Genomic DNA, 25,917 nt, shown 5'->3' with positions numbered 1-25,917 from the left:
AGTTTGGTAGTTTTATTTTCCTTAAGCAAATTTGGGCAGGGCAGCACTGTTTTTCGAGGGTAAAATAAACGAAGAACTATCAAAATGGCCTGCAATTTGTGCTGACGATTCTTACCCTTACTTTTAGTCCTAAGTTTTTTAATTTGTTTCACCGAAACGTAATTTTTTTCCGCAGGTTTCTTCACAGCAATGCAATCAAGACTATCGAAAGTACGACTTTTGACAGACTTGTACTGAAGCAGTTGTGAGTAAATTGAATAGATTGAATCCCTTTGAGGCTCTTTTTAGGATATAAACTACATGAACTGAACTTTTTTTTCCGCCTCCCCAACATTTCTGATCAATGATATCAGAAGCTTTTGCAAAGTCTAGCAAATTATTTCTTGAATGATGATTAGGTATTTTATTTTCAGAACTATCTTTGATAATCCTTTAAGCTCGTTGCCGGATGGGATTTTCGAGGAAATGACAAACCATACCAAAGTGTAAGTCAAGCCGCAACACACGTCGTCTTTCTTTTTTTTTTACCAGAAATTGAAACTAGTAGTAGCCTCCTGGATTCTAAAACCTCCAAGATATACTTTATGTATTCTCCTGCTTACCTGGAATCTCCGGACTGCTGAATTCCAAGAATTACCATATTATTTCCAAAAGTGTTTTCAAACATACTTAGGAACAAGGGACAAAATGACGGATGTTTACGAAGAGACGAGAGCAGTCTAGACGCGGAAACAAACCTTTTAATATCAATATTACCATCATCATTATTATCGTCCTCGTGGTCATTGACATCTTCATAATTATCATTTCGGTTGTTGTGTTTTGGCTTTATGGGTATAAAGTATCTCCAGTCGGTTTTTTTACCTCTATTAGTTCTCACTGTCCAGTTATTTAAGAGGGGGAGGGTAGTTATCAGGAGATGGAATGCAATCAGATCCGAGCGAAGGAACAATACCTCAAGTCACTCGATGTTATGGAAACCCGAGTTTGCCTTGGTGACGAAGACCTCCTGGCATATTACTACTCCTACAATTCTTACAACGATCGCGTTGCTTTGAAGGTCTAACCAGTTTAAACTCATCTCATTCAATATCAAATTGTTTACAGGTCATTAACGTGTACAAATCTTCGTCAGTTACCTCGTGGGAAATATGTGTCACAAATGTAAGTGGGTTCTGAGTTTCATTTTTCTCTACACGCTATGGAATCAGCTGCATCATTTTCCAATGATAGACATTTATCCTATCGATTAAGCGGCATATTTGACTTGAGGATTTTAATATGTGTAGATATGATGAGTCCGCCTTGGCATAAAAAAGCCTTGCTTGGTCTACTCATAATACACTGCAATTCCTGAAAATAGCTCTTGTGCAAGATTGGCGTCGACCAGTCAAAATTTTCTCCCTGGCCCCTTTGCAACACGATTCACACGAGTCTTAGCTACTTTCATGTTATTATCATGACACTGGTATCAGTTTGATTTCATCGTTTTGGTAATGTGTGCTCACATGGTAAAATTCATCATTGCACACCTCGAGAGCAAGGCTTGAGGGAAGCAATTGGTATTTCCCTTAAGCATACACAGGGCTTTTTGATCAGTTTCCAGGCCATAGCATCTGAGCTCATATGACATGTATCCAAAATATGGTAAACCTATCACTTTCTATAGAGCACAAGTTTCGTTGAGCTTTTTTAACTACCCGAACTTCTAAAGGTTAGAGCCACTTCGTGGGCTTAAACCATCTTCAAATCCAACGCGCGCTCACTGGTTAATTATCGTCTCGTTTCCAGGTCTGTCTTCTCACAACGAGGGGGTGCGAAAGGACCCTGTTAGCAATTATCAATGATCAGTCATTGTACCTCTTCTTCCTTTTCATCAGATAAGAGCTCGCCACGTGACCTGAGATTAACTACCTTCAAATAGTGGCCAATCGTGCATAAATAATATTGAAATCAAGCATAGTTTCCTTGCGCGGAGGTGCATCGAAAATGACAGATTGGTTCCTTAGCCAAGCTGTCTGACCGCTGACCGAGAATAGAACAGACTAAGTAAACAATTATAAAAAAACTATTGCACTTGGTCATTTCAAACTATTAAGATTTACCTGGCTTATAATCTTTCATGATAAAGAATAGTGCAATTTAAACATGGCGTTTCGTCGACGACAGGTCATCATTATCAAATGTAGTGTTACAGGTTAAGTGACGTTGTATAAAGAAAGGAAAGTGTGAAACTAAATTAGAATAAAATGAGGTGGAGAAAAACAAAAGAATGTTCATACTCAAATGAACGGTTTCGCTGGAGTGAAGTCTTTTTGAATGTTTGGAGTCGGTCTGTTTTTATCTACATATTAAAAGCATCTCATGAATAAGGCACTCAAACTTTCCGCGGCATTTCTTTAATATGGTAAACTGCTCGTCAAGATTGTTCGGTCTTTTATTGTGATCTTCCTTATAAGGACGAAATATTTCGTTTAAGATGTTTAACGATGACGGAATATTTGTGCTCCTCGATGCGAAGGTGGAGATGACGGTCTGTGTAGCCATATGATTCGCATCACGCGCATTAAATTTAACTTCATACACAACGGATTGTTTGTTTAACAGTGAGGGCTTTCTTTCTATGACTTTTAAGTCTTCCGTGATTTTCCTTCTTGTGAAAACTGACTGTAGTAGACGGTCGATTTTCTTTCTAGGGTCGCTTAATCGTCTACACACGGTGATTTGTATGGGGGCAGTCGATTAGTGCAATTTGGTTTTAGTTCTGGTCTAGGAAAGCATGGCATCTCTTAAAAAAAAAACGATTAGTTTCTTAGGATATTTCAGTTTTAGAAACTTCATTGTCTTCAGATCCTGACATTTTTTAAGGAAGGATTTGGCGAGGATGCCAATCGGCTGGCGTGATCAAGCATAGTTCCTATTGGTGATCGTTTATATCTATTGTCAATATGACACTGATAATGGCGCGGAAGGCATTTATTGGTCTTTTTTCTTTAGAAACAGGTGTTGAAGCGGTTATTGGTCTTTCTTTCACATCATTCAGAAATCAAAAGAACTCACTAGTAGCGGCAAGGTCGGGTACAAGAGCGAAGGTATCATCGGCGTATCTTCTGTAGAAATCGGGAAGCTTTTTTCATGTGTAAGTTTCTCCTCAATGGAGCACATAATGGCATTAGCCACTAGTGGTCCTAATGTTAAACCCCATCGCAACGCCGTCTTGCTTGTACAAATCACCGTTAACTGGAAGAAGGGCTGATAGTTTCGAAAGAAACTGTTAGTTTGGCAGTCTAAATCCCACAGGGATCAACGAACGCTTTTCATTCCACTAATTTATTCGTGTTTTTCTCGTTGCCATGTTCCCACCAATAACGTAGCTCCATTTTCTGCCTTCAAAAGCACACACAACCCACAATTCCTCTATTCGCTCCGACGAAGGGCTAACGCTCGAAACGTCAGCTTTTGTAATCGTTACGGTGACCAATTTACCATTTCAACTTTGTTGATATATCCAAATTACTTCGTTAACTGGAAGAGTTGGTCTTCGGTTACGATTGTAAGCAGCCCATCAGTTCGCCTTCACATATGTTAATTACATATAATGCACGATCCTCGCAGTAGGTAGCGCTATTTAAGCAATAGCGAAAATCAGACCTGAAAAAAATCAGATCTGTACGGGATTCGAACCACTGACCTCTGCGATACTAGTGCAGCGCTCTACCAATTGAGCTAACAAGCCAACTGGGAGCAGGCCGTTAAGTTGATTCGTAATAAACCCGTGAAAGTGATAAATCAGATACAATGAAATATATGAAGTTCATATATTTTGAACTGCGGTATTAGATACATATGATGCACGATCCTCGCAGTAGATAGCGCTATTTAAGCAATAGCGAAAATAAGACCTGAAAAAAATCAGGCCTGTACAAAAAATCAGGCCAGTTGGCTTGTTAGCTCAATTGGTAGAGCGCTGCACTAGTATTCCAGAGGTCAGTGGTTCGAATCCCGTACAGGCCTGATTTTTTTCAGGTCTGATTTTCGTTATTGCTTAAATTGCGCTATCTACTGTGAGGATCGTGCATCATATGTATCTAATACCGCAGTTCAAAATATATGAACTTCATATATTTCATTGTATCTGACATATGTTAATGTTGTGTGTGTTGTTGAACCAGTTCTCATTGAATGCTTTCTTCGCCAAAATCTGAATATTTTCATTTAGAAGTAAGTTATGAAAAAATTGCTGTGGCGCCATACGACGCCATTAAAACATTCTTGCCGATTTGTAGATGTTGGATTTTCTCGGAGAATTGAAAAATGTCGGATATCGTGTACTCATTGCTAGATATTGATTTTAACTTCTCGTCTAGCCGCTTTGCAATTGCCAGGGCGTAGTTCTACAGATCTGGTACAGAGAAGATGGGTCGCATGGCAAGACGTTGTTTATGGGTCTTGGGGAGGCCATATAGATGGGCTAGTCTGGAACATTTCTTGCAGGCGGAATCTGCAATTTCTTTGGGAAGAATTTTACTGGCGAACGATTCCACGAGCTTCCCTTTCTCAAATAAAGGGTGGTAGAATCATAGTTAGTCTACTAACTATGGTAGAATTGAGGCGGTCTTCCTCTCGTCGTGGATCTCTCTAGTCCGACTGACTTGAAGTTGCTTCACAAAGCAAACGAACCGAACTGGACTTCTCCATCCACTATATATAACGTCGTTGGGCCTATCACAATTTACATTTGATAATGGCGACATGTGGACGCCAAAGCGTTATGCATGATTTAATCGCGCTTCTTTTTATCATGAAATGTTTTCCACAAATCTCTCGTTATAATAATCTCTCCACAGGAGAATTACAATGTTGTTTCCAACCCAGTTTTTGATTTATTGTCCTTGTCTAATCCTCAGAGAGTGTGCTCCTTCGACATCTCTGCACGTCATTTTGGACAACTTCCAAAGTAGGTACGAATTTGACTTTATGCGCTCAGGTTTTGTGTGCCATGACTGTGCGTCTCCAGAACAACACCATATGGAAATTAGATGTAGAGACTGCAGCCTCTGTCCAATTGGTACCTACACGTATCCTGATGAAAACTGCTGCCTACAGTGTCCTGCAGGTGATGAGAATAAACACTCTTATCTTTGTTAAAGTCCCGGTAACGCCTACTTTATTTCTATTTTACATAAAAAATATAATGACTCTAAAACACGTTTTTGGAACAATTGCGGTATTTTTCCCTTTCCCTAATTTTGTATGAAGCTCTATAATCCGCTTAGAAAATGTTACGTCACGGTAGTAAGCATGTGTCCTTATCATGCAAACGAACGCTTTGTAATTAGTAATAATTTATCTGGCTGTGTCGGTGATATTTTCGTGTAATAATTTCCGATATTTCGTGTTGTTCTGACGAACGTTTCTCCTCTGATGACGCGGAGTTTAATTATATTCTGGGATACGCGACGATTGAAGCCCAAATTGTAACTCAAAGCGGTGAGATGGAGGACAGGGAGGACAATATGGAAGGGTCATATTCAAATGCGCCATTAGCGGACGAGTAGTGGACAAGAGAGCATTGAAGATGTATGAGACAAAACAAGAAAAGGGACAGAATGTTAACTAGTCGTTTGAAAGGTCTCGAATCTGCGGAAAAGTGTTATGGTATATAAATTTTTGCCGACTTTAGTGATCACAAGTTCCAGCTGGACACCGTCGTCCTCTCAAGTCTGGTTCTCGAATCTCACATCAATATCGTTCTTTTTTCTCCAGTGTAAGACTTACAAATTTTTCAAGCAAACAATTTGCAATTTTTTTTTAATATGGCTAGACATAACCAAAAACATTAATTTTGTAATCAGTCTATCATCTTAGATCTTTCGAGCGGGAATTTACAAACTGTAATCGTCTTCTAATTTAAGTTGAGAATGTTGGGACGTGTTGCTGTGGCAACTGCTGCACAGAGTCCTTCTTAAATTTTAAAGAATGCCATTATTGTCAAAAAAGCGAAAAATGCACGGACTCTCGCCCGTTTCACTTTGGATCGCTGCACAATTCTTTCGCCTTTAGCCGAAGAGTTTATCAGCTAATGACATTCTCGTAAAGAATGAAGAGAAGCGAAATTTAGAGTAACTGCTTCGACTTGTTTTGACAACATCTGCCAATCACCAATTACAAACGGTCGTTCCCACGGCTAAGGGGCCGACCATTTAACTTTTGAGGGGGGGGGGGTGGGTGATTTCTGGTCATCAAGAATTTTTTTTTCTAGTAATCTGCTGTGCAGGATATTTTTTTCCGATTTTTTGGTACATTTTTTCTGTTACATTTGGGCTGCATGCAATTTTTTTTTCCTCCAACAAGCGCTTGCAGGAAATTTTTTTTCAAAATCACCCACCACTCCCCCCCCCCCCTCAAAGTTAAATGGTCGGCCCCTAAGTTACACCATCTGACACAAATCAGCCGAGGCTTCGCTTCCCAACATTGCATTTCATCCTCACTGATCTGCTCCAAAAAGGCGAAAACCACTCAAGAAGTGTTTGATCTGATACAGGATACTTCAAATACGGCGAATAACAGCTCATTGTCTTTCGTTTTACAGATATTTTAAGCTCACCATTCGTCTCAGTTGACACTTCGCGTGTACCTTTTTACAATTTTTAACAAAAGGTTTGGACTAGGCTTTAAGACGGGATCGGCCTACAGGCAAATAGTTACGGTATTGAACATAAACGTGAATTCGAAGTCGGTGTCCACTTATGGCTTATTTTTCGTAACAATCCAACACTTTCTGAAGGCTAAAAGTTTAGGGTCTCAGCTTATGGGCAAATAACTACGATATTGAACGCATGCCTGAAACCGAAGTCGGTGTCTACTAAGCAGGCTTTAATTTGCGCTCACAGGCAGGCTGAATCCACCTCTTTCACCTTTTTATAGCCTCTGACCTTCGATCGCCCTCGAAAGGAATATTGTGAAGTGAAATATTCTTCTTCGAGTCAGGGGTATTTCAACAGCCTCAAACTACACTTTGAAATGGCATTTCAATTTATTTTTTTCTTAAAAGATTGTAGGCAGGACTCCGCGCCCACCTCGCTTTTTTGGACTTACTTCCGTGACGTCAACAACATTTAGGTAACAGTACGCTTCCACACGGCCAAATGAGATATTGGAAGCCCAAATTCCTGACAATTTCGGACTTTTTTCGTCTCGTAAAATAGCATGGACGCATCAAAATCACCCACAAATCTTATCAGACACCTTCTTTATGGTTCTATCGTTCACGACCCAAGCGATATATCAGCTAAGAAAATAGCCGGACTATTATTTTGACGCTAGGAGTAGTGAGTTTACGACGCAAAACCCAATGAAGTACTTGTCCAGACCTCTCGTCGGCAGTATATTTGAAAGTTGAATGGAATTTTCCAAAGTAAGTTTTGATCATTGACATCATTGGGTTGTTAAAACAGAGCAAAATAACATGGTCATGTGATATTTATGACTATTCTTAAAATCGTTTTTGTTTTCAACCTATCGTAACTGTGCAATCTGTAATGTATAGTCCACACTGCAAGTTTTTAAATATTATCGCATCTGATAAAATGAAATATATGAAGTGCATACATTTTTGAACTGCGGTATTAGATACATATGATGCATGATCCTCGCAGTAGATAGCGCTATTTAAGCAATAGCGAAAATCAGACCTGAAAAAAATCAGGCCTGTACGGGACTCGAACCACTGACCTCTGCTATACTAGTGCAGCGCTCTACCAATTGAGCTAACAAGCCAACTGGGAGCAGGCCGTTAAGTTGATTCGTAATAAACCCGCGAGGATCGTAATAAACTACGGCGAGGATCGTGCATCATACGTATCTAATACCGCAGTTCAAAATATATGAACTTCATATATTCATTGTATCTGATTTATCACTTTCACGGGTTTATTACGAATCAACTTAACGGCCTGCTCCCAGTTGGCTTGTTAGCTCAATTGGTAGAGCGCTGCACTAGTATCGCAGAGGTCAGTGGTTCGAGTCCCGTACAGGCCTGATTTTTTCCAGGTCTGATTTTCGCTATTGCTTAAATAGCGCTATCTACTGCGAGGATCATGCATCATATGTATTATCGCATCTGTTTTTCATGTTTTTCAAATCGCCCGCTATGCATTTATACAGTGAATAACTTCAGTTTTCGTGAGTAAGTCATTATTTCACGAAATTATACGAAAATGATTCCGTAATGAAGTCATAGTAACAAAACTGAGATATTTTGATTTAATCTCACTCGTGGTCACTCGTGGTCACTCGTGGTCACTCGTAAGTACTTTTAGACCCTATCGTGATTTGGTGGCTTTAGCTATGCGATTCAAGAAAATTTCACGAGGTACAAATAAAATTGCCGACGGTTCAAACGTGAGCGAATACATTGCTTTCCATTCCCTTAACAATGACAGTTCTGACAGTTGACTTTAAAATGGCTTTCCTAAGAGCGCGCGTACGGCATAAAAACAAGCAATAATATTGCTGTTTTAATTTATTGTTTTCTTATTTTTATTCAGTTATGCGATTCAAGAAAAATTCACTGCCTCACGAGTGAATTCCACGTTAAATTTTACTTGAAAAACCGATATCGCACTCATCGCTTCGCGATTCGTGCGATATCGGTTTTTCGTGTGAAATTTAACGTGGAATTCACTCGTCAGGCAGTGAATTTTTCTATAGAATATCAATTAAGAATACTTTTAAAAGAAAGGTCTACGCCACGCTCTTCAAAACTTATAATATGTCAAGTAAAAGTTCGTTTGAAAAGAAAAGTATTAAGCTTAGATCTAAAGGGGTCAATGAGTTGCACCTCCTCACATCTTCCTGAAGAGAATTCCTTAATACTGGGACACTATATGAAAAAGCTCTTTCACCTTACATCGTAAGATCATCTCTTGGTGTTACAAATGAAGATTTACCAGAGGATCGCAAGGGTCCCAGAGGAATAAGCGTTCTTGTAAGTGAACAGGTGTCATGTCATTTAACAATTTAAATGTTAGAAGTAGATTATAATAATCAATCCGTCAGGCCACTAGAAGCCGTTGTAACTTTCGCAACTTTTTCAAACGTTATGAGTTAAAGCAAGAAACAAAGAGTAACTTGAAGCATTGTATACTTCATACTTTTTTTAAGATCTGAAGAGGAAGACGCTTTGCCAATGCGACATTTTCAAAACTGGTTTAACCCAAATGCAGTTCAGTCAGACCCTTTTTTCAAAGTCATAAAACCCTAATTGAATTAATTAAGTGAGAGAGCGACACTGATTTCTTTAAAATGAATCCATTTCAGATGATTCCTTTCAATTCCTAATTTTTTTCATGATCTGTTGAGATATTTTAATTCTTCATTTGTCTGGCTAGACGGTCACCGATGGTGTCTCCAGTTGTTTAAGACATGCGTTGGATGGAGTGAAAGTAGGCTTCTACATCTGCAGTGTCCTATTAAGCAAGTACAAGAAAAACTGATACGACGAATTGCAGTGCAACTATTGTCACTAGTTCACTGAGATAAAACTGAGCAATGGAAGCACGAGATCGACCATGACTTGCCATCTAAATTTTTTATTATTCTGGTTTCCTTTGCGCTTAGGCAATGCATTAAACGATTGAGATCAGATAAAGTCATCATCATTCGTTTCCTATTATGTATTTGGTTAGTTTTTAGAAAAGGCTTAGGTAATTAAACAGTGCTGGACATACTGTGTTACGCTATTCTTAGGGGTGCACAACTCTTATCAGAAATGTTTGAAAGACAAAAAATAACATTTATAAAAACGATTCTATTCTGAAACTAGATTTAACAACTGAATCTTTCCTAATCCACCCGTGTCTCCTTGTTCTATGACATCTTTATAGGTGGTTTCTACCAGGATGAAATGGGACAAGTTGATTGTAAAAGATGCAGTATCGGTACATTTGTTGCTGAACAGAAAAGTCCTGGGACCAAAGCTACCGACTGCGTGTCATGTCCATATGGTAACCACATTGTTCGCTTTGGGCGAGCTTCACCTTTTTTCCCATTAAAATGCGCCTTTAGTAATGCTAAGTTTTTTCGAAACGACTATCACACCGATTTAGTTAACCTTTAACAGTCATTGTCCTCAATTTTGCTCCATCCCCATTGGACACAGTCAACTAATGTGGATTATCAGAAACTCTTCTTAGAGAAAGATGAGCTGAGAGTACTCGCTTAATTGTTTATTTAATGCGGAATCTAAAGATGTCCTATGTGGCAGATTATGTTCATTTACTTCGCTGCTGAGATCTTATTTCTCTGTTGATTCACAGTAGAGAGGAATTTAACTCGTGGTAAAGCACTTCTATGAACGCTTTATTAGTGTTATGGATTGGTATTCGGTTTTGTGCAAGGTAGTTTCTAAGAAAGGAATCATTCCTCCTTAGGTACGCTCTCAAACGAGACCGCTAACTATCGTGCATGCAGATGCCTTCACAAATTTTATCGGTTGGATCGTTTTGGCCCGTGCTCAGCATGTCCACCATACGGTTTTGTTTGCGAGAACGATACAGCAATACTTGCTCCTAACTACTTCTGGAAATGGTCAAATCAGTCTGAAAAAGAACTGTTCAAAGGTTTTGTCGACAATATTTATTCTTTTGGACCGCAATACAACAAGTCATATTCCACGTTCAATACGTTAACCCCAAAGCCACTCATATGTCCCTATGCCAGGTCGTGCAAAGGTGGAATTGACTCAGGTTGCCTTCAAGGATATCAAGGGACTCTGTGTGCAACCTGCTCTAACGGCTTTTATTTCCGATTTAACTCTTGCTTGAAATGTCCCCGGTTATTTGTAACAGTAATTTCATCCATCGCGGTGATTTGTGTTTTTGTTATTGTGTTCCTACTTGTTCTCTGGGGTGACACCAAACGCACAAAGAATAACCGAACAGTTGCAGATGTCATCATGTCATGCGTTAAGATTGTGCTTGGTTTTTACCAAACCATTGTTGGCATTTTCTCTGCATTGGCACAAGTCCACTGGCCATTCACTTTGATCTCAATGGAGAAGTTTCTAAAAGTAATGGAAGGGAACATTTTGCAGTTTGCTCCACTTAGCTGCATTCATTCCTCTCTGCGGTTGGATCAGTTTGGAAAGTTCCTATTGATCATTGTCTCGAATGTCTCACTCGTTGTCTTGTTTTTCTCGTATTCATTCTTGAAAAAGTGCTACATCATGAAAAAGAAGGACCTTGACGAAAGCGAGAAGGCAAATAAAGTGAAGAGTTTGAAGAAATCTTGCTGTCGGAACATTTTCCTCTTGTTGTTGATGACCTACCCGATTACGAGCAAATCGATTATTCAGGTTCTTCCTCTTCCTGGTGCGTGTGTGGAAACGTGTTTCTCAGACGACAAGAGCGACTGCATCTTCCTGCTGAGAACTGACTACTCCATCCAGTGTTACACCCCTCGCCACAGGTTGTATATTCTCATGGCCTCTATTGCGGCATTTTATCCAGTGGGATTTCCAATTCTGGTTTTGGTTCTCACTCTCATATATCGTAATTCCGAGAAATACGAGACCATTTCTTTTGGACTCAAAGTGTTCTTTGAAAACTATAAGGAGAAATTTTGGTATTGGGAAGTCATAGAGATGTATCGCAAGCTAATTCTAATCGCGTTGATTCACCTGTTTGGGTCTAACAGCCTCTTCCAAATCAGCCTTACAGTTCTGACAGTCAGCGTCTCTGGAGTGGTCTACACCTTATTCCGACCAATTAAGGACAAGTTTGAAGATCGCTTACAAACATTTGTCCTGTGGATCATTTTCTTTGACGTTTGTCTTGGTGCAGTTTACACAAACTGCGATGAGAGTCAAGGAGAGGGCAAGAACGACTCAATCTTTGCAAATGTCCTGTTCGTGGTCCTTAACGCCTCTGTGCTGTTGCTTGCCATTGGTAAGTGCCTATGCTGCACTGTTATATTCAATTATTCAATGTCCATTTTAGTAATTGGCCAAGTAAATCAAGACGAGGTATCATGGATTGCGGTGGTTTCCTCAATCGTTGATCTGTTTTCGTTTTCTGCGAAATGAAGGCATTATGATAAAATCGTTGAGTAATATCATCCAGGTTGTGGATGAGTGTGAACTTAAAAGAATAGCCCCTCTATAACACTGGTACACACATTTGAAACCGGAAAACAGATAGTCATGTTTGGTCAATTCTTTCTACAGCTTAAAGCGCACCTAAACCCAAAAATTTTTTTCTGCTTAACGAAATAAGCGTATTTTTTGGAATATTTCTGTGCAAGAATTTTTTTATTTGCTCAAATCTTCAATTTTCTGTGCCCAGTCAAAATACGGAAAATCGGCCGCCATCTTGGCTCACGACCGAGTTTATAGAGGAATGGTTCTAGCGGGTAATGTGACGTCAAATCGAGAACACGAAAGTCTGCATTTCACACATTTTCACTTGTTTGAGAAGGTTGTAGTCGATATTGTCCGAAAATATGCCGACTAAGTGTGTTGCAAGAGGATGTAGCAACGTGCGAAATTTGCAAGAGGGTATCGCGCTCAATACATTCCTCATACAACGCACCTAGTCAGCATATTTCGGACAATATCGACGACAACCTTATCAAACAAGTGAAAATGTGTGAAATGCAGACTTTTGTGTTCTCGATCTGACGTCACATTACCCGCTAGAACCATTCCTCTTCAAACTCGGTCGTGAGCCAAGATGGCGGCCGATTTTCCGTATTTTGACTGGGCACAGAAAATTGAAGATTTGAGCAAATAAAAAAATTTTTGTACAAATATTCTCCAAAAAAAATACGCTTATTTCGTTAAGCGGAAAAAAATTTTGGGTTTAGGTGCACTTTAACTCTTCCTGTTAGTGGAATTCGAACTTTTTCCATTGAGACCTTGTTATCCTAAAAGTATTTTAGGATCCAGTTTACAAAAATTTAGTTTCAGAAGCTGTTAAGGAAAAGGAAGTTTGGGTCATTTTTTCTGCATCTCTTGTGATGTCTCAACGTTAGAAAGTGTTGATGGATTTGATAGAAAACAGCGTATTACGGATGAGTCACTATGAATGTGGAGATCATGGGGGAAAAAATCCAGATCATTGTACCAACGAGATGTCAAAACCCACTCTCAAAACATTATTTTGCTTGAGCAAATGTCAATAGAAGATTAAGAGAAAGGACACCTTTCCTTTTTCAACGCCTTCGTGTAAGATTTCAATTACCTGTATAAATGAACTCCATCATTTTTTTTCTTCTTTACAGGAAACGGAATTCTGCATCTGAAGTCAATCTCGAAGTACATTACCTTCAACCCGATCCGATGTTTCAGTTTCCTTTGCCAAGGATTATCACGTCTTAAAAATAGAGTGGTCTCAAGAAGATTAACATCCGATGAACTATAATACCAAGTTGCAGAAAGCAAGTAAAGAACTGACAGCGTAACATTTGAATGATTTATATCCACTATTGGACAGAGATAGAATTAAACAAACTCAATCTGGGAGATCTAGCCTTACTAAGTAATCGCATTTTCCAATTTTAAGCCTTGTCAGAAAGGTTTTGAATTCAGATAGATGGTAGTGAAAAATTGCAGTCCGTGTCGCAAACTATTTTCGTAAGCTGCGAAAGTCCTACGAATGAGCCGTGTAAATCTTCTGGTATGAACAAGTTTCAAAGCCAAGGCACGTTCACAATTGGCCTCTGACGCAATTTATTAAAATATTAACGCTATAAATCACGCTAGCTATCGCATCATCGGCGTAATAAACCATACATGCCAGAGGCGGCGAAGCGTTTTGAAACGTGAGGTTGCTTATCTTTCACCCACCCATGCGCGTACCCCCACTCAAATTTTCCAAAACTCCCTTCGATTTGTTCATTGGCACAGGCAAACCTCTTCGCAATCTATAGTTTTTCAGCAATCTTTACAGTTTTCAGTGTGTCCGTAATTGATCTGTGCCTTGCTTTCATTTTTTCCGAAACACTCTAAAATCTCTCAGTTCAGTATTCGATTGGGTACCCAAGACAAAATTAAATCATATCTAATTCCCTAGTCACGCTTCTCGAACTCATGCCGCAGCTGTTAAAAAAAGGGCGCGTGCTGATTAAAGGATTTGTGACAAAATCACGAGATTTTATATTTTGCTAATTTTTATAATGCGCCAACGATATTTTCGGCCTTAAAATTTTTTTTGGCAGGGGGGGTTGGTGTTCCCCCCTAATTCTCGTTTGAGGGGGCTACAGGCCCACGCCCCCTCAACCCTGTTCCGTGGCCTATGTAAGCTGGATGTTGGGGAGAACACGGAATACAGTTTGCAAACCACAAACGGGAGAGCATAATTGGTTAATACATCCAAACAAATGAGAAAATCGACACCCAATGATCTTTGTGGTTGAGCATGTTGTACTGGGTCATTGGAAATCTTCATTCTTTTGAGGCATATCAGAATCAAAAATGGCGTAAACACTTCAAATTTGGAAATTGAAAAAACACGGTTCTGCTCAAAACTGTATTCAAAGGATTCAAATTCAGATCAGAATTTGGACAAAGAACTTCCATTTTTCACACAGCTTTCTATTTCAAATATTTTTTGTTTTTTTCATGCTTCAAAGTGACTATATTTGTTGATAGCTGTAAACAGTCTCCAGGTCTAGTTTAACCTGTCGCTTGAGAGAAGCGAACTCGGTGACAGTGTTTTTAGGTTAAAGATCTAGGCATGTGCTCCCTCTCTCTTTAAAGAACTTTCTCCGTCGAATCTTTTCTGTTCAATGCGTCGTTGACTGATAAACCTAGCGGAGGGTAAATATTTCGTTCTTTTCACAACGAGCCAGACCTTTTCCCTTATATCTTTACATCGCCAGCAGTAAAGAAATGGGTTCAGCGATGAATTGAGGAATGTGATGGTCTCGGCGAGAGGGTATAACAGATGATCAAACAATGCATCATTTTCAATCACCATGTCAGCCAGGGAGGTTGCCATAAGTAACGAATAACAAATCACAAGCACGCTCGTGATATACGCCACGGTTCGTGCCATACGCGTCTCGCGTGAGTGAAGCGTTTGCGGCTGTTGTGTGGACCAGCTTTCATTGTCACGCACGCTAATCTCCGTGTTGACTTGATTTTGCGCGTAAATTTGTCGTTCGTGACGCCTAATTATCCTAAATATCTTGAAATGCAATGCAATGTTCAACATAAGGCTAATTCCAATGATGCCCGAAGCAATTGGAGAAAAGAACTCGTCGTTTTTTACCTTCAGTGCTCTGCATGTAACATTAAAGATGAGCCACATTGCCCAGACTGTAGAGACGATTGAAGTAAGCTTAGTTTTTGTTACGTAGTTAATGTATTTGAAGGGATAGACAATAGCAAAGAACCTCTCGCAAGCAATCAAGCTCAGCGTTATCAGCGACAATCCTACACAAAATATTTCTGTGTACAGAAAGGTAACGAGAGCGTTGCAGTTAAAAACCAAGTTGATTTTGCCAGCGATGTAAACCAGAAAGGCTGGCTGGACAACTAAGCCGACCAAAATGTCGATGAGAGCCAAAGAGAAAATCAATACATTGGGAAGAGTTCGGAGAGCAGAAAATTTAAAAATGACAATCAATACGAGACCATTACCCAGTGTGGCTAAGACCGCCAGCAGGGCATTGACGACGCAGATGGCGAGGAGGTAACCACGTAGTGTTGGCGATAGCTTGAAGCTGGACAGCTCTTGAGAGAGAGTTGAAACCAGACAAGTTGTTTTTGATTCAGTGGTGGAGTTCATTCGCTACCGTGATCTATGCCACAAATGAGGTAATCTTGATATCCACGCTGGCAAGAACCGAATCTGCACGTCAGCTGAAATTAATTGCGTTGAGCTGTCATTTTGTTTAACATAATGTTTTATGCTCACAATAAGCTAAAATAGTTGTAAAATCACGATAACTTTCCTATCTCTCGATAGGGAAAACTGATGAATTGACTGATCTAACTATGATAAAGCATATTCTAAAATGGGACTTTATTCTCTCTTTTGACCGTAGAAGAACTCTTAATATTTCTTCAATAAATGTTCCTGTTTTGAAAATTTACACAAAACCAGCAAATACGAATCGGCTCCAATTTCACCATCTTTTCCTTTGACTTTTTTAAACACGGTGTAATTGATCGTATCGCTGTGAACAACAAAATATATACCATAATAGAGTCGCAACTCATAGGCATCGTTTTATCCTTTACCTTAGGAAGACAGATTGAAGCTTTCTAGACTTTCATTATGCGTCAGTGAAATTCTGAAGTAATTAAAAAAGTGTCTCTTGTTGTTTACGTCAGGCGACAGTGAACTCTGGCTTGTTTTCATCTCGCACTTCCTCAAAATAGAAGAAAGTAAAATAAATTCGCAGTAGGACGACGGAGAATAATGTGATGGATCAGCAGATGGTTATGGTTAAAAGGAAAAAATCAGAAAGAAAACGAAACAAAATAAGCAAATAAGCAAACGAAATAAGGGTTAATAAGCACGGCTCTTCTGAAGACCACTTTTCTTTTAGTGATAAGGATTCCGTGATTAAATAAAGTGATTGAAATAAAGTGATTGATTCATAGATATGCACACACTCCATGAAAATATCGCAACTCTTGTGGTTACCAAAATGATTTCCTTATGATGTTGAAGGTTCTTTGCAGGCACTTTGATGGCTTATTCACAAATTATTTATTTCTGCGCGAGAGCCATCAATTCAAACGAAAGAAGAACAAACGAAAAGAAAGCATGCATTCATTCGTTCACACACGATATAAATATCGCAACTATCATGGTACGTTACATTTTGTCCAGAATATTCCTTTCGCTTGAGTGAGTTTGTTTAGTGCAAGTTTAGATCGGTACACGCTTTTTCAAGCTACTATCAACGTAAGAAACTGTATTCTGTGGTAGTTGTACGTAAAGAAAGTTCTGGGTCATTTCTATCTACTCCCGCCAGGTGTTCTCAATGTGCGGACGTGGTTTTAAACCACACCAACTTCACTCGTATTATGTAAATTATGTAAATTACAGGCCTTTGGTTTGAACAGAACCAAGAGGACAATTTGAACATCGATAACAACGAGAAATATTTTATTTTTCTACCTTTTATCATATTTTGTATTTAAAACGCAGTTTTACTAACTAGTCTCACCATTTTTTAGCCTTTATTTCACGCTGCGCGATAAAAGTGAAAGATCAGAAATTCTCGACCAAATTTGCCAAACTGCTCTCGGAGAAGGAAAATGAACTCCCACGGTACACCAGCTTTTTTCTGATTTCGAATATTGTCAAAATTCCGTGCGCGAGATACCTTTAAAACAACAAAGAAAGGGAATGTATTTGATCCTCTCTGACATGTTGGACCATTTTCTATTATTTCTGTCATTATGTCAATAGCCTCACCATTCTGTGAATTGTTTCTTAAGACTTCCTGTGACTTCTTTAGAGCAAGGGAGTGCGTGTATCCACCTTAAGGTTACCGTGCACCTTCAGGGGTGTCTCGCGTGCAAGCGATGTAGCGCGTCCGGTTTAAACTGTAGATATCTAAACCCCTATATCAAATTAAAATTTTGAAAATTAAAAATTGGAAAAAAAAATAATTGTCGAATTTTTCACGACTTCTAAATGCGAGCGCCCGAATCACCTTTTGAACGTTACATGTCAAAGCGAATTTTATTTTTCGCTTATTTAATGTGTTCCTCCGTTTCCGGGGCCAAAGCGCTAAAAAAATGTGTCTGCGATTTGCCATATTCAATTTCAGTGAAAAGTTACAGAACACTTTTGAAACAGGATTAAAAAAATGTGGAGTGATCGTTCAAAAATTGCTCTTGAAAAAAGAGTATTTAGAAATAAAAAATTCGGAGACAAATTTTCGTTGTTTATATATAAAACTAGCTACTGTCAAAATTTGAGAGCAATCGAACAAATTCCCTTTGACTTGTAGCTCTTAAAAGGTGATTCGGGTGCTCGCATTTAGAAGTCCTGAAAAATTCGACAGTTAATTTTTTTTCAAAATTTTTGGTATAGTCTGATAGCCAGTTCTATAAGCTTTAATTTGATCATAGGGGTTTAGATATCAACAGTTTAAACCGGACGCGCTACATCGCTTGCACGCGAGACACCCCTGAAGGTGCACGGTAACCTTAAATGCGGGAAATGCGAGATACAGAAACCCTCAACTTGTCGTTGACATGAGCAAGTTTGTTACAATACAATACAATAATTTATTAAACAACGTTATCGTCTGAGAGCGCAAGTGCTCATTCAAAATACGAACGTGCATTGAATCTACAATTATAATAATAACATCTAGTATAAATTAAAAAAAAATAAATGCATATTCAGGAGCCCAATGGCTCCTGACATAAATCTCAGTATAACCTACGCACACATGAATCTAAAAGATTATAAAAAAATTACAAAAAATTTAGAAATTTATTTAGTGACAAGCTGTGAGTTTGACGAAAAACAAGGAACTAAGCCAAAATTTGTCGCTCAAAATGGACCCGCGCTCTACTTTTCGCAACAACTTTCCTCAACTCGCAACAAATGTTTTGGTTGCGGGACAAGTTGATCAAGCCAGGTGAAAAACGAGAAACATCGACCCAAAACTTGGAACGAAACAATGTTGCGCGACAAGTTGAGGGTTTTTGTATCTCGTATTTGACCTCCTTTAGGGAAGGGAGGCTCATGAAGGATAACTGTGCGCGATTCAACCATTTTTAGCAGGATGCTATACTGCGCATCACGCTGTCTGTATAACAGTGCCCGTTAAAACTTTGATCTTTAAATCTGGAAGGGCCACGGCTTAATGACCTTCGGCTCTAGTCTCTGGCCACTGTTGCTGATCGTGAGTGCTCATATGTACAAGCAGGATTCAATAGAATTTCGCGTTAACTCTTTCTCTCATGAGTGCAAAGATATGAACATTCTGCTCTTTGGTTTTTAATTCAGTTAAGAATCTTTGATTTGTTACAGAATTCTGGAAGCCGAGTACAGCGAGTTATGACAAAAAGCTGAAGATAAGAACCAAAGCTATTTGCTATCATAAAGAAACATCTTCCTAGTGTGCATTGCTTTGCTGATGATACGCAATTGTATCTTAGTTTCAAGTCTGATGATAAGTCTAGTCTTGATGAAGCTGTCAGGGCTATGAATAGATGTATTTGTGATTTAAGAAATTGGATGATTAGGGATAGGCAAATGATTAATGACGATAAAACTGAGTTGATCTTAATAGGAACTAGACAACAATTAGGTAAGATCAAAGATGGATGGAATATTTCCGTAGGTGATTGTGATATTTATCCTAGTTCCTGTGTTAAAAATCTCGGTGCATGGTTTGATAATAAGTTGTCGATGTCAACGCACGTTAATAAAATTTGTAATTCCGCGTTTTATCACCTACATAATATTAGGAGGATTAAGAATTATTTATCTCGCGATTCGTTATTAACGCTTATTCATGCTTTTATCACTACTCGTTTAGACTATTGTAATGGACTTTTGTATGGCCTTCCTAAGTCGCAAATAGCCAAATTGCAACGTGTGCAGAATGCTGCGGCTAGACTTGTACTGAATTTAAGTAAGTATTCGTATATTTCTCTTGCGCTTTGTCAACTTCACTGGTTACCAGTACAACATCGTGTTCATTTTAAGATAATAATTTTAACATTTAAAGCTATTCATGGATGGGCGCCTAGGTATATCATTGAACTAATTAACATCAAGCCTAGGTCTGTATATAATCTTAGATCAAATCAAAGTTTATTACTTGACCCTCCTAAGGGGAAATTGCTTGCCACGTTAGGGAACAGATCATTCTCTGCTGCTGCCCCGTACTTATGGAATGCTCTGCCAGCTGAATTACGTAATATTCAATCATTTTCCATTTTTAAATGTAAGCTGAAAACTTATTTATTTCGTGCTGCTTTCTCTGACAATTACTTTTATTAGTATTACTAATTAAGTTCCTTATTAAGATCCTCATTCCTAATTAAGATCCTTATTATGGATATTCCATATTATTCTTATTTTTAACATACATTGTTAATATTAATGTACATGTAATTAGTTTTATAAATTTGAATTTACTGTACTATTCTAAGTTGTTAAGCGCTGTTGATCATTTGAATGAAAATAGCGCTCTAGAAGTTATTAAATTAAATTAAACCTTATTCAGATGAACATGGATAAAGCCACTCTGTTGGCAAAAAAATAAATAAACAAAAAAATAAATGAACAATACAAAAAAAAAATAAATTCCAACATGATTTTGAAAAGCTCTGAAACATTAAGCGGAACTAGGGAGCTCTAAGTCTTAAGTTTCCAAAAACGGACAAATACAAAATCATACCAGCATTTCAAACAATGATGTCAGATTTCGTTCGGTTCAGTTACATTCCATACTCTTCCTGTCCACATTTCGACAGTTCAGTCAAACTTATCGTTCCACGCCAGTAACGTTCTGTCTGACTCTGGACGCTATCGTTAAATTGTTGAACACCAAAATAGCGCTAACTCGCCGAAAACGCTTCACAATGGCCTGAGACGCTGGTAATCAACAAAGAAAACAACAAGGAAATAAGGTAAGTCCATTTTATTTCAAAACAAGACATTTTTCCCTCTCTTTTAAGGCAAACCGATAACATCCCATACAAACCTTTATAAATATAAAACGTTGCGCAACACTGTAAGAGTCACGTCCGCTTTTTTTTTTAGTAGTGAGCTTGGGCTACCTGTGGCTATCACGGTCTGATCCGGCCGTTGGACTCTTCTCACAGGCGGCCCAGACAAGCGACGAGTCTGGTTGTTTATTCGAAATATAAAGGAATGTATGGGAGAATATTGAAGAGTCTTATTATCGTAAACTTAGATCATGAAATTTCTGAGTTGAAGCCCAAAATAAATGTAAACCTACCTCACTTGCTGTGTATTGTCATTTCCGTGGCTCTAAATGGCGAATTTGAGCGATTAGGTGGGTTTTGCGTCGACTGTTACTATACTATACTATATTTTGGCGGTTAGCGCTTGGATTTTGAATGGATCTTCGATTGAATGCGACGAGAAGAAGCGTCAACCTTTAAGTTTATCTGGTTTTCGATTTGGAAGCCGGGCGATTCTTATTTCTGGGTGAAAATCGGCTTCGCGCTAGGGCGGTCGAAAATGAGCTTTCCACCCTTGTCTCCTTCTTATAACGTATAGTAACAGTCCACGCAAAACCCACCAAATCGCTCAAATTCGCCATTTAGAGCCACAGAAACGACAATACACAGCAAGTGAGGTAGGTTTACATTTATTTTGAGCTTCAACTCAGAAATTTTATGATATAAGTTTACGATAATAAGACTCTTCAATATTCTCCCATACATTCCTTTATATTTGGAATAAACAACCAGACACGTCGCTTGTCTGGGATCCCTGTGCTCTTCTCTGATTTCGGACGCTTGGGTCCATTCGGACGCTATTCTCCAATTTCGGAGACCGATTCTGACAGAAGGGTAGTAGTACGTCTTAAAAAAAGCTAGGATATGTTTGGAAGTATCGCTAAGTCTTCGTTGAATCTCCATGCATGGGAGAACACGAATTTTCTCAAAATCTATCAATGACAACAGCGACGATATTAATAGCACCATTCATTCCGGTAACTGAAAGATGAATTTTTGTCGTAAACAATTTGTAGAAAACTTCGTCGAAGTCATTCATTTAGAAATGCGAATAAGCAGGCATTTACGATCTTTTACCGGTAAATAAGCGCAGACAGACGTTGTTAACAACAAAATTTCAAAGCTTCGAAATGGGTGTCCTGTGCAAATTCTCTTTCTTGGTATTCACCTGTCATAAATTTGTAACAGATGACTTTTAATGTTTATGTGCATAATTATGTCAGAGAGGGCGCTCGGTGTGACATTGGCATCTTGAAGAGGTTACTAGCAGGAAGCACCGAAAGCGATTACAAACTCTTTGAAGAAAAAAAAAACTTTGCCATGGAATCGGAGGATGGCAACGAACCGGGTGAAGCGACGAAGAATGAAGAACCTGCTAAAAATGGCAGCGAACGGCTAATCACAATCGTGGCGTTTTTCGCATTTGGTTTTATCTTGTACTCCATATATTCACTACTGATTGCCGCCGCGGAAGACATTCTACGTGGCAGCGACATCCCAACTTCGGCGGTGTTATCATGCATTGTCGGACCGTACGTGTTTATAACTCTCATATTTCCCTACTTTGCTCAGAACATTCCGTACCTGCCACGTGTTATAGTGGTCTTTATACTATACGAAGCAGGATTATTCAGTTTGGTTTACGTGACAGACGTTGGGGCGAAGTTACTTTCTGTTTGTTTGGTATCGTTCGCCTTCGGTGTGGGTGAAATGTCGAGTATTGCCATGACATCGTTCTATAACCCCGTGGTTGTTGGAGTATTTTCGGCTGGTACTGGTGCTGGATTCATAACGGCTCCTTTATACTACACAGGTACATGTAAAATAACGAGTAAACAAGCTACTCTTAAATCCCGACAACCACTCAAGTAAGCTATCTTTAAAATCAAAGTAGTGCTTATTGAAGTCATTTCGGAAAATGTTTATAGGCGCTGGGTCTAAGACGATAAATGAAGTTATATGGCAAGTATTTCACTAAGAGTTTTTCAAATATCAAGAAACGGATAACCGGATAATTGCTCATTTAATTTTGTCTAAGTTAATTCTTAACAGATGATTTAATGTTAGTGCATAAGGACTCCCCAATTTACTCAGCTATGTCATAAAGTTTTAAAGGATTAACCTTTCGGTGATTTTTGTGTGTGTAGAGTCTTGATACAATTTCAAAAACTTAAAGCAAACATCACCATGAAGTCTGTGTATTCTAAGGTTTGCGCGGTTTTCTATTGCTTTCTTGTTGTGAATCGTGACGCCTACGGAGTAATAAAAATTCTTTTGATTATCTGTCGTTTCCGTAACGACGATATGCACGCTTTTTCTAAAGGATGATTTTCTAATTTATCGAATTACAAACGCTTTAATACGTTCTTAAAAATTAGGATAGACTTGTATTGTTTGATTAACGGCTTAAGGCAGGAATTGAACTCTTAAGTTTGATAAATCAACGGATCAAATCACAGTTTTCATTGAGAGAGAATATGCAAATGAGAATAAATTGCAGCAACATTCGTAAAGGCGGACTTAACTCCGAGACTCTAAGAAGAAAGGTGCAATCCGTTCTAATATTGTAAAAGTAGCATTCATATCTTCTGAGCTGCTTTTTATCGCGTTTAGCGCTAAAAATTAAATGAAACTTCTTTGTGAACAACTCTTCTTTTAGCTAAGGTCACGATACACTGCACCTAGAATATTCGTAGTTCAAATCAGGACAAAGGGAGTATAAACAAATTCAGTGATTACTATATGCGGCGAGCCTGAGTGAACTTTCACGTTGTTGTTTAGTGTCTGAAATAGCATTATAAACTCAGTCTAAATTTTTCCCTCACTCTGTGTTTAAATAATACATCGCGGTATAATTCCTGAGGCCAAAAGAAAATTAAAAATTTTCGAAATGAACAACTAGCCGCGGAGAAGCGAAGCTGGAAAGAAAACAATGACATATTAAGGACAAGCTACTTCCCTCAGTACAAGACATGGTGCTGTCTCTAACGAATTTGCTTTGCATGATGCGTTTGACGCTTGTGGTTAACAAGTTACAGGGCAATCATAATATTTTTGGAGCCTTTAAGATAAAAGCACAAAAATTTAGTACCAAAGTTTAAGGGTCAGCTAACGTATATCATTTCTCGTTTTTTTCTTGAATTCTTCCAGCCATGACAACGTGGTTTTGTGTATCTTCGGAGAAAACAACTGTAACTGTAGCATTCCTTGTTGTACTTAATTTGCTCTTCTACGCGTTGATGGAACGAAAACACAATCGGTCGACATCACTGAAATCAGAATGTGACTGCTTTAGTAGTGCACAATATGAGAAAGTCGAGGAAAACGAGGATGAAGGCAAAGAAAAGACTGATCCCTCCCCTCCCCTGTTGACGACAGAAGAGAAACTTCAAGCCATCAAGCAGATCTGTCCCACCATACTTTGCGTAGTAATCTCGTGGATGTCTGAGTTCTTGGTGACACAAGGTGTTATCACGACATATGCATTTCCCAACTCACCGTTCCCTCCAAGGGATCATTACCAGTACTACATCACCTTGTTTTTGCTGGGAGAATTCATCGGTAGATCATATCTGGCCTTGATCTCATTGATCAACCAAGAACTCATTCCAAAAGTAACGGTTCACAAGTTGTGGCTTCTGACTATCATTGAGGTTGGCATTCTGGTGTTTTGCCTTTTCGCAGCCTGGTATCGCTTCCTTCCTGACATAACATATTTGTTGATTATCTCCTTCCTAGCTGGGCTTATAATTGGAATCATGTACGCAAACGTTCTCCAAGTTTTCACTGATTCGTACCAGTTTCCCATGCGAGAATTTGTTTTGGGATTTGTAGCTGTGGCCACGGGTATGGGAATATTAATCGCTGGTTTACTTGGACTTGTGGTCGAACCATTCTTTAGAAAACATTGCATGACGATAACAGATTTATCGCAGTACTGTTTCACGAGAACAGATCCGAATGCAATTTCTAACATTACTGCCTCGTGTCAGCATTAAAACTCAGTGATGAAGGGTCTAAAAGACCATGCAAATCGAAAGGAACGATAGGAAAAAAAAAGCAATACACTTAAACACTGAATTGTTGAATGTTCATTACTGTTTTTTTTTTTCTTCAAGATGGCAACATCCTCTCTTAGTCTCTTATGCTTCATTTGACAACTTTTTACCAAAGCAGGAGAGAATAAGGGGAGGGCTCACTGTCTTCCTGAAGAAATAAGGTAAAAATAGTGAGATAGGGCGAGGGACTAAAAACTAAAAATAAGCAAATAAAAAAGTGCAAGCGAGTTGATTATGAAGTATGAAGCTTGTTGCGTCTGATACATTCGTCGATGATCGTGCGTTACCTATCGATATTAGGGGCGCACGTAGGCAAGACACTTTACTCTCACAGTGCCTCTCTTCACCCAGGTGTATAAATGGGTACCGACAATTTAATGCTGGGGGGTAACCCTACGATGGAATGGCATCCCATCCAGTGGGGGGGGGGGGGGAGTAGAAATACTCCTAGTCGCTTCATGCTACAGAAACCGGAGTTAAGCACCGGCCTAATGGGCCACTAGGCTCGTAAACAGACTTTACCTTACGTGAAAGGCAAGTGAAGAAGTCAGATGTTGCGACTAAGAAAAAAGTGTGTTATTCACTCGTAAAAATGTGTAAATTTGGGTACTAAGAGCTACAAAAAAAACCCAAAATGGTTAGTAGGATATCATGCTTTCAAGAGGGTGAGTGATATGCACACAGACGGACGGAGATTAAACGACCACTCCACACTCGGGCCGGGAAATACAGACCAAAAGAGCCAGACAAAAACATGGAAAGTGTGTATTAAATAAGTTTTGTTTTAAACATGACTTTTTAAAAGTACGTCTATCATTTCCTGACATTCGATGGAAAGAATGGTAGCCTGCAGTGCCGGCGTATTTTGGGCGCACGAGTGCACATTTTCGTATTAGGCCGCCATCTTAGATTTGGTAACTGTGGAGGATTGGGGCGAGGAAATATTTGCCGAGGGAGTAGGTGTTAAGTGGAAAAATGGGCAACGGAGGAGATAAAAAATTTTTTCCTTTCCCTCCCTCTCCCCCGTTGCCCATTTTTCCACTTAACACCTACTCCCTCGGCAAATATTTCCTCGCCCCAATCCTCCACAGTTACCAAATCTAAGATGGCGGCCTAATACGAAAATGTGCACTCGTGCGCCCAAAATATGCCCGCACTGCA

General features: G+C 39.0%; 3 protein-coding genes across 3 annotated transcripts in view; 2 read left to right on the top strand and 1 right to left on the bottom strand.

Moving 5' to 3' along the window:
* The window catches only part of LOC111337313 (uncharacterized), a 35,138-nt gene extending 21,385 nt beyond the window's left edge, over positions 1 to 13,753 (top strand). Inside the window, exons 17-23 of the mRNA XM_088756880.1 lie at positions 176 to 244; positions 414 to 485; positions 1,108 to 1,164; positions 4,908 to 5,116; positions 9,888 to 10,007; positions 10,434 to 11,948; positions 13,282 to 13,753. Of these exons, the coding sequence (XP_088613006.1) occupies positions 176 to 244; positions 414 to 485; positions 1,108 to 1,164; positions 4,908 to 5,116; positions 9,888 to 10,007; positions 10,434 to 11,948; positions 13,282 to 13,421 (2,182 nt within the window). The 3' untranslated portion in view covers positions 13,422 to 13,753. The remainder of the gene's footprint in view (positions 1 to 175; positions 245 to 413; positions 486 to 1,107; positions 1,165 to 4,907; positions 5,117 to 9,887; positions 10,008 to 10,433; positions 11,949 to 13,281) is intronic.
* Positions 13,754 to 14,010: 257 nt separating this feature from the next.
* Positions 14,011 to 17,030, bottom strand: LOC148733677 (beta-2 adrenergic receptor-like). The gene is made up of 2 exons (XM_088756881.1): positions 16,247 to 17,030; positions 14,011 to 15,865 (listed from the first exon to the last, which is right to left on the bottom strand). Exon 2 carries the CDS (start codon positions 15,789 to 15,791, stop codon positions 14,730 to 14,732), a length of 1,062 nt encoding a protein of 353 aa, XP_088613007.1. The 5' UTR covers positions 15,792 to 15,865; positions 16,247 to 17,030; the 3' UTR covers positions 14,011 to 14,729.
* Positions 17,031 to 21,818: 4,788 nt separating this feature from the next.
* On the top strand, positions 21,819 to 24,840 carry LOC111337295 (uncharacterized). Its single transcript, XM_088757098.1, has 2 exons — positions 21,819 to 22,511; positions 23,849 to 24,840. Exons 1-2 carry the CDS (start codon positions 21,887 to 21,889, stop codon positions 24,694 to 24,696), a joined length of 1,473 nt encoding a protein of 490 aa, XP_088613224.1. The 5' UTR covers positions 21,819 to 21,886; the 3' UTR covers positions 24,697 to 24,840.
* The last annotated feature ends 1,077 nt before the right edge of the window (positions 24,841 to 25,917 follow it).

Source organism: Stylophora pistillata, chromosome 4, assembly GCF_964205215.1.
Source record: "Stylophora pistillata chromosome 4, jaStyPist1.2, whole genome shotgun sequence".
Taxonomy (NCBI): domain Eukaryota; kingdom Metazoa; phylum Cnidaria; class Anthozoa; order Scleractinia; family Pocilloporidae; genus Stylophora; species Stylophora pistillata.
This window is presented reverse-complemented; position numbering and strand designations above follow the sequence as displayed.

Bases quoted from the DNA above. Each gene is read 5' to 3' on its own strand.
- LOC148733677 (XM_088756881.1), bottom strand. From the start codon at position 15,791: ATGAACTCCACCACTGAATCAAAAACAACTTGTCTGGTTTCAACTCTC.
- LOC111337295 (XM_088757098.1), top strand. From the start codon at position 21,887: ATGACTTTTAATGTTTATGTGCATAATTATGTCAGAGAGGGCGCTCGG. The intron at 22,512-23,848 runs GTACATGTAAAA...GAATTCTTCCAG, and splicing joins GGCTCCTTTATACTACACAG to CCATGACAACGTGGTTTTGT.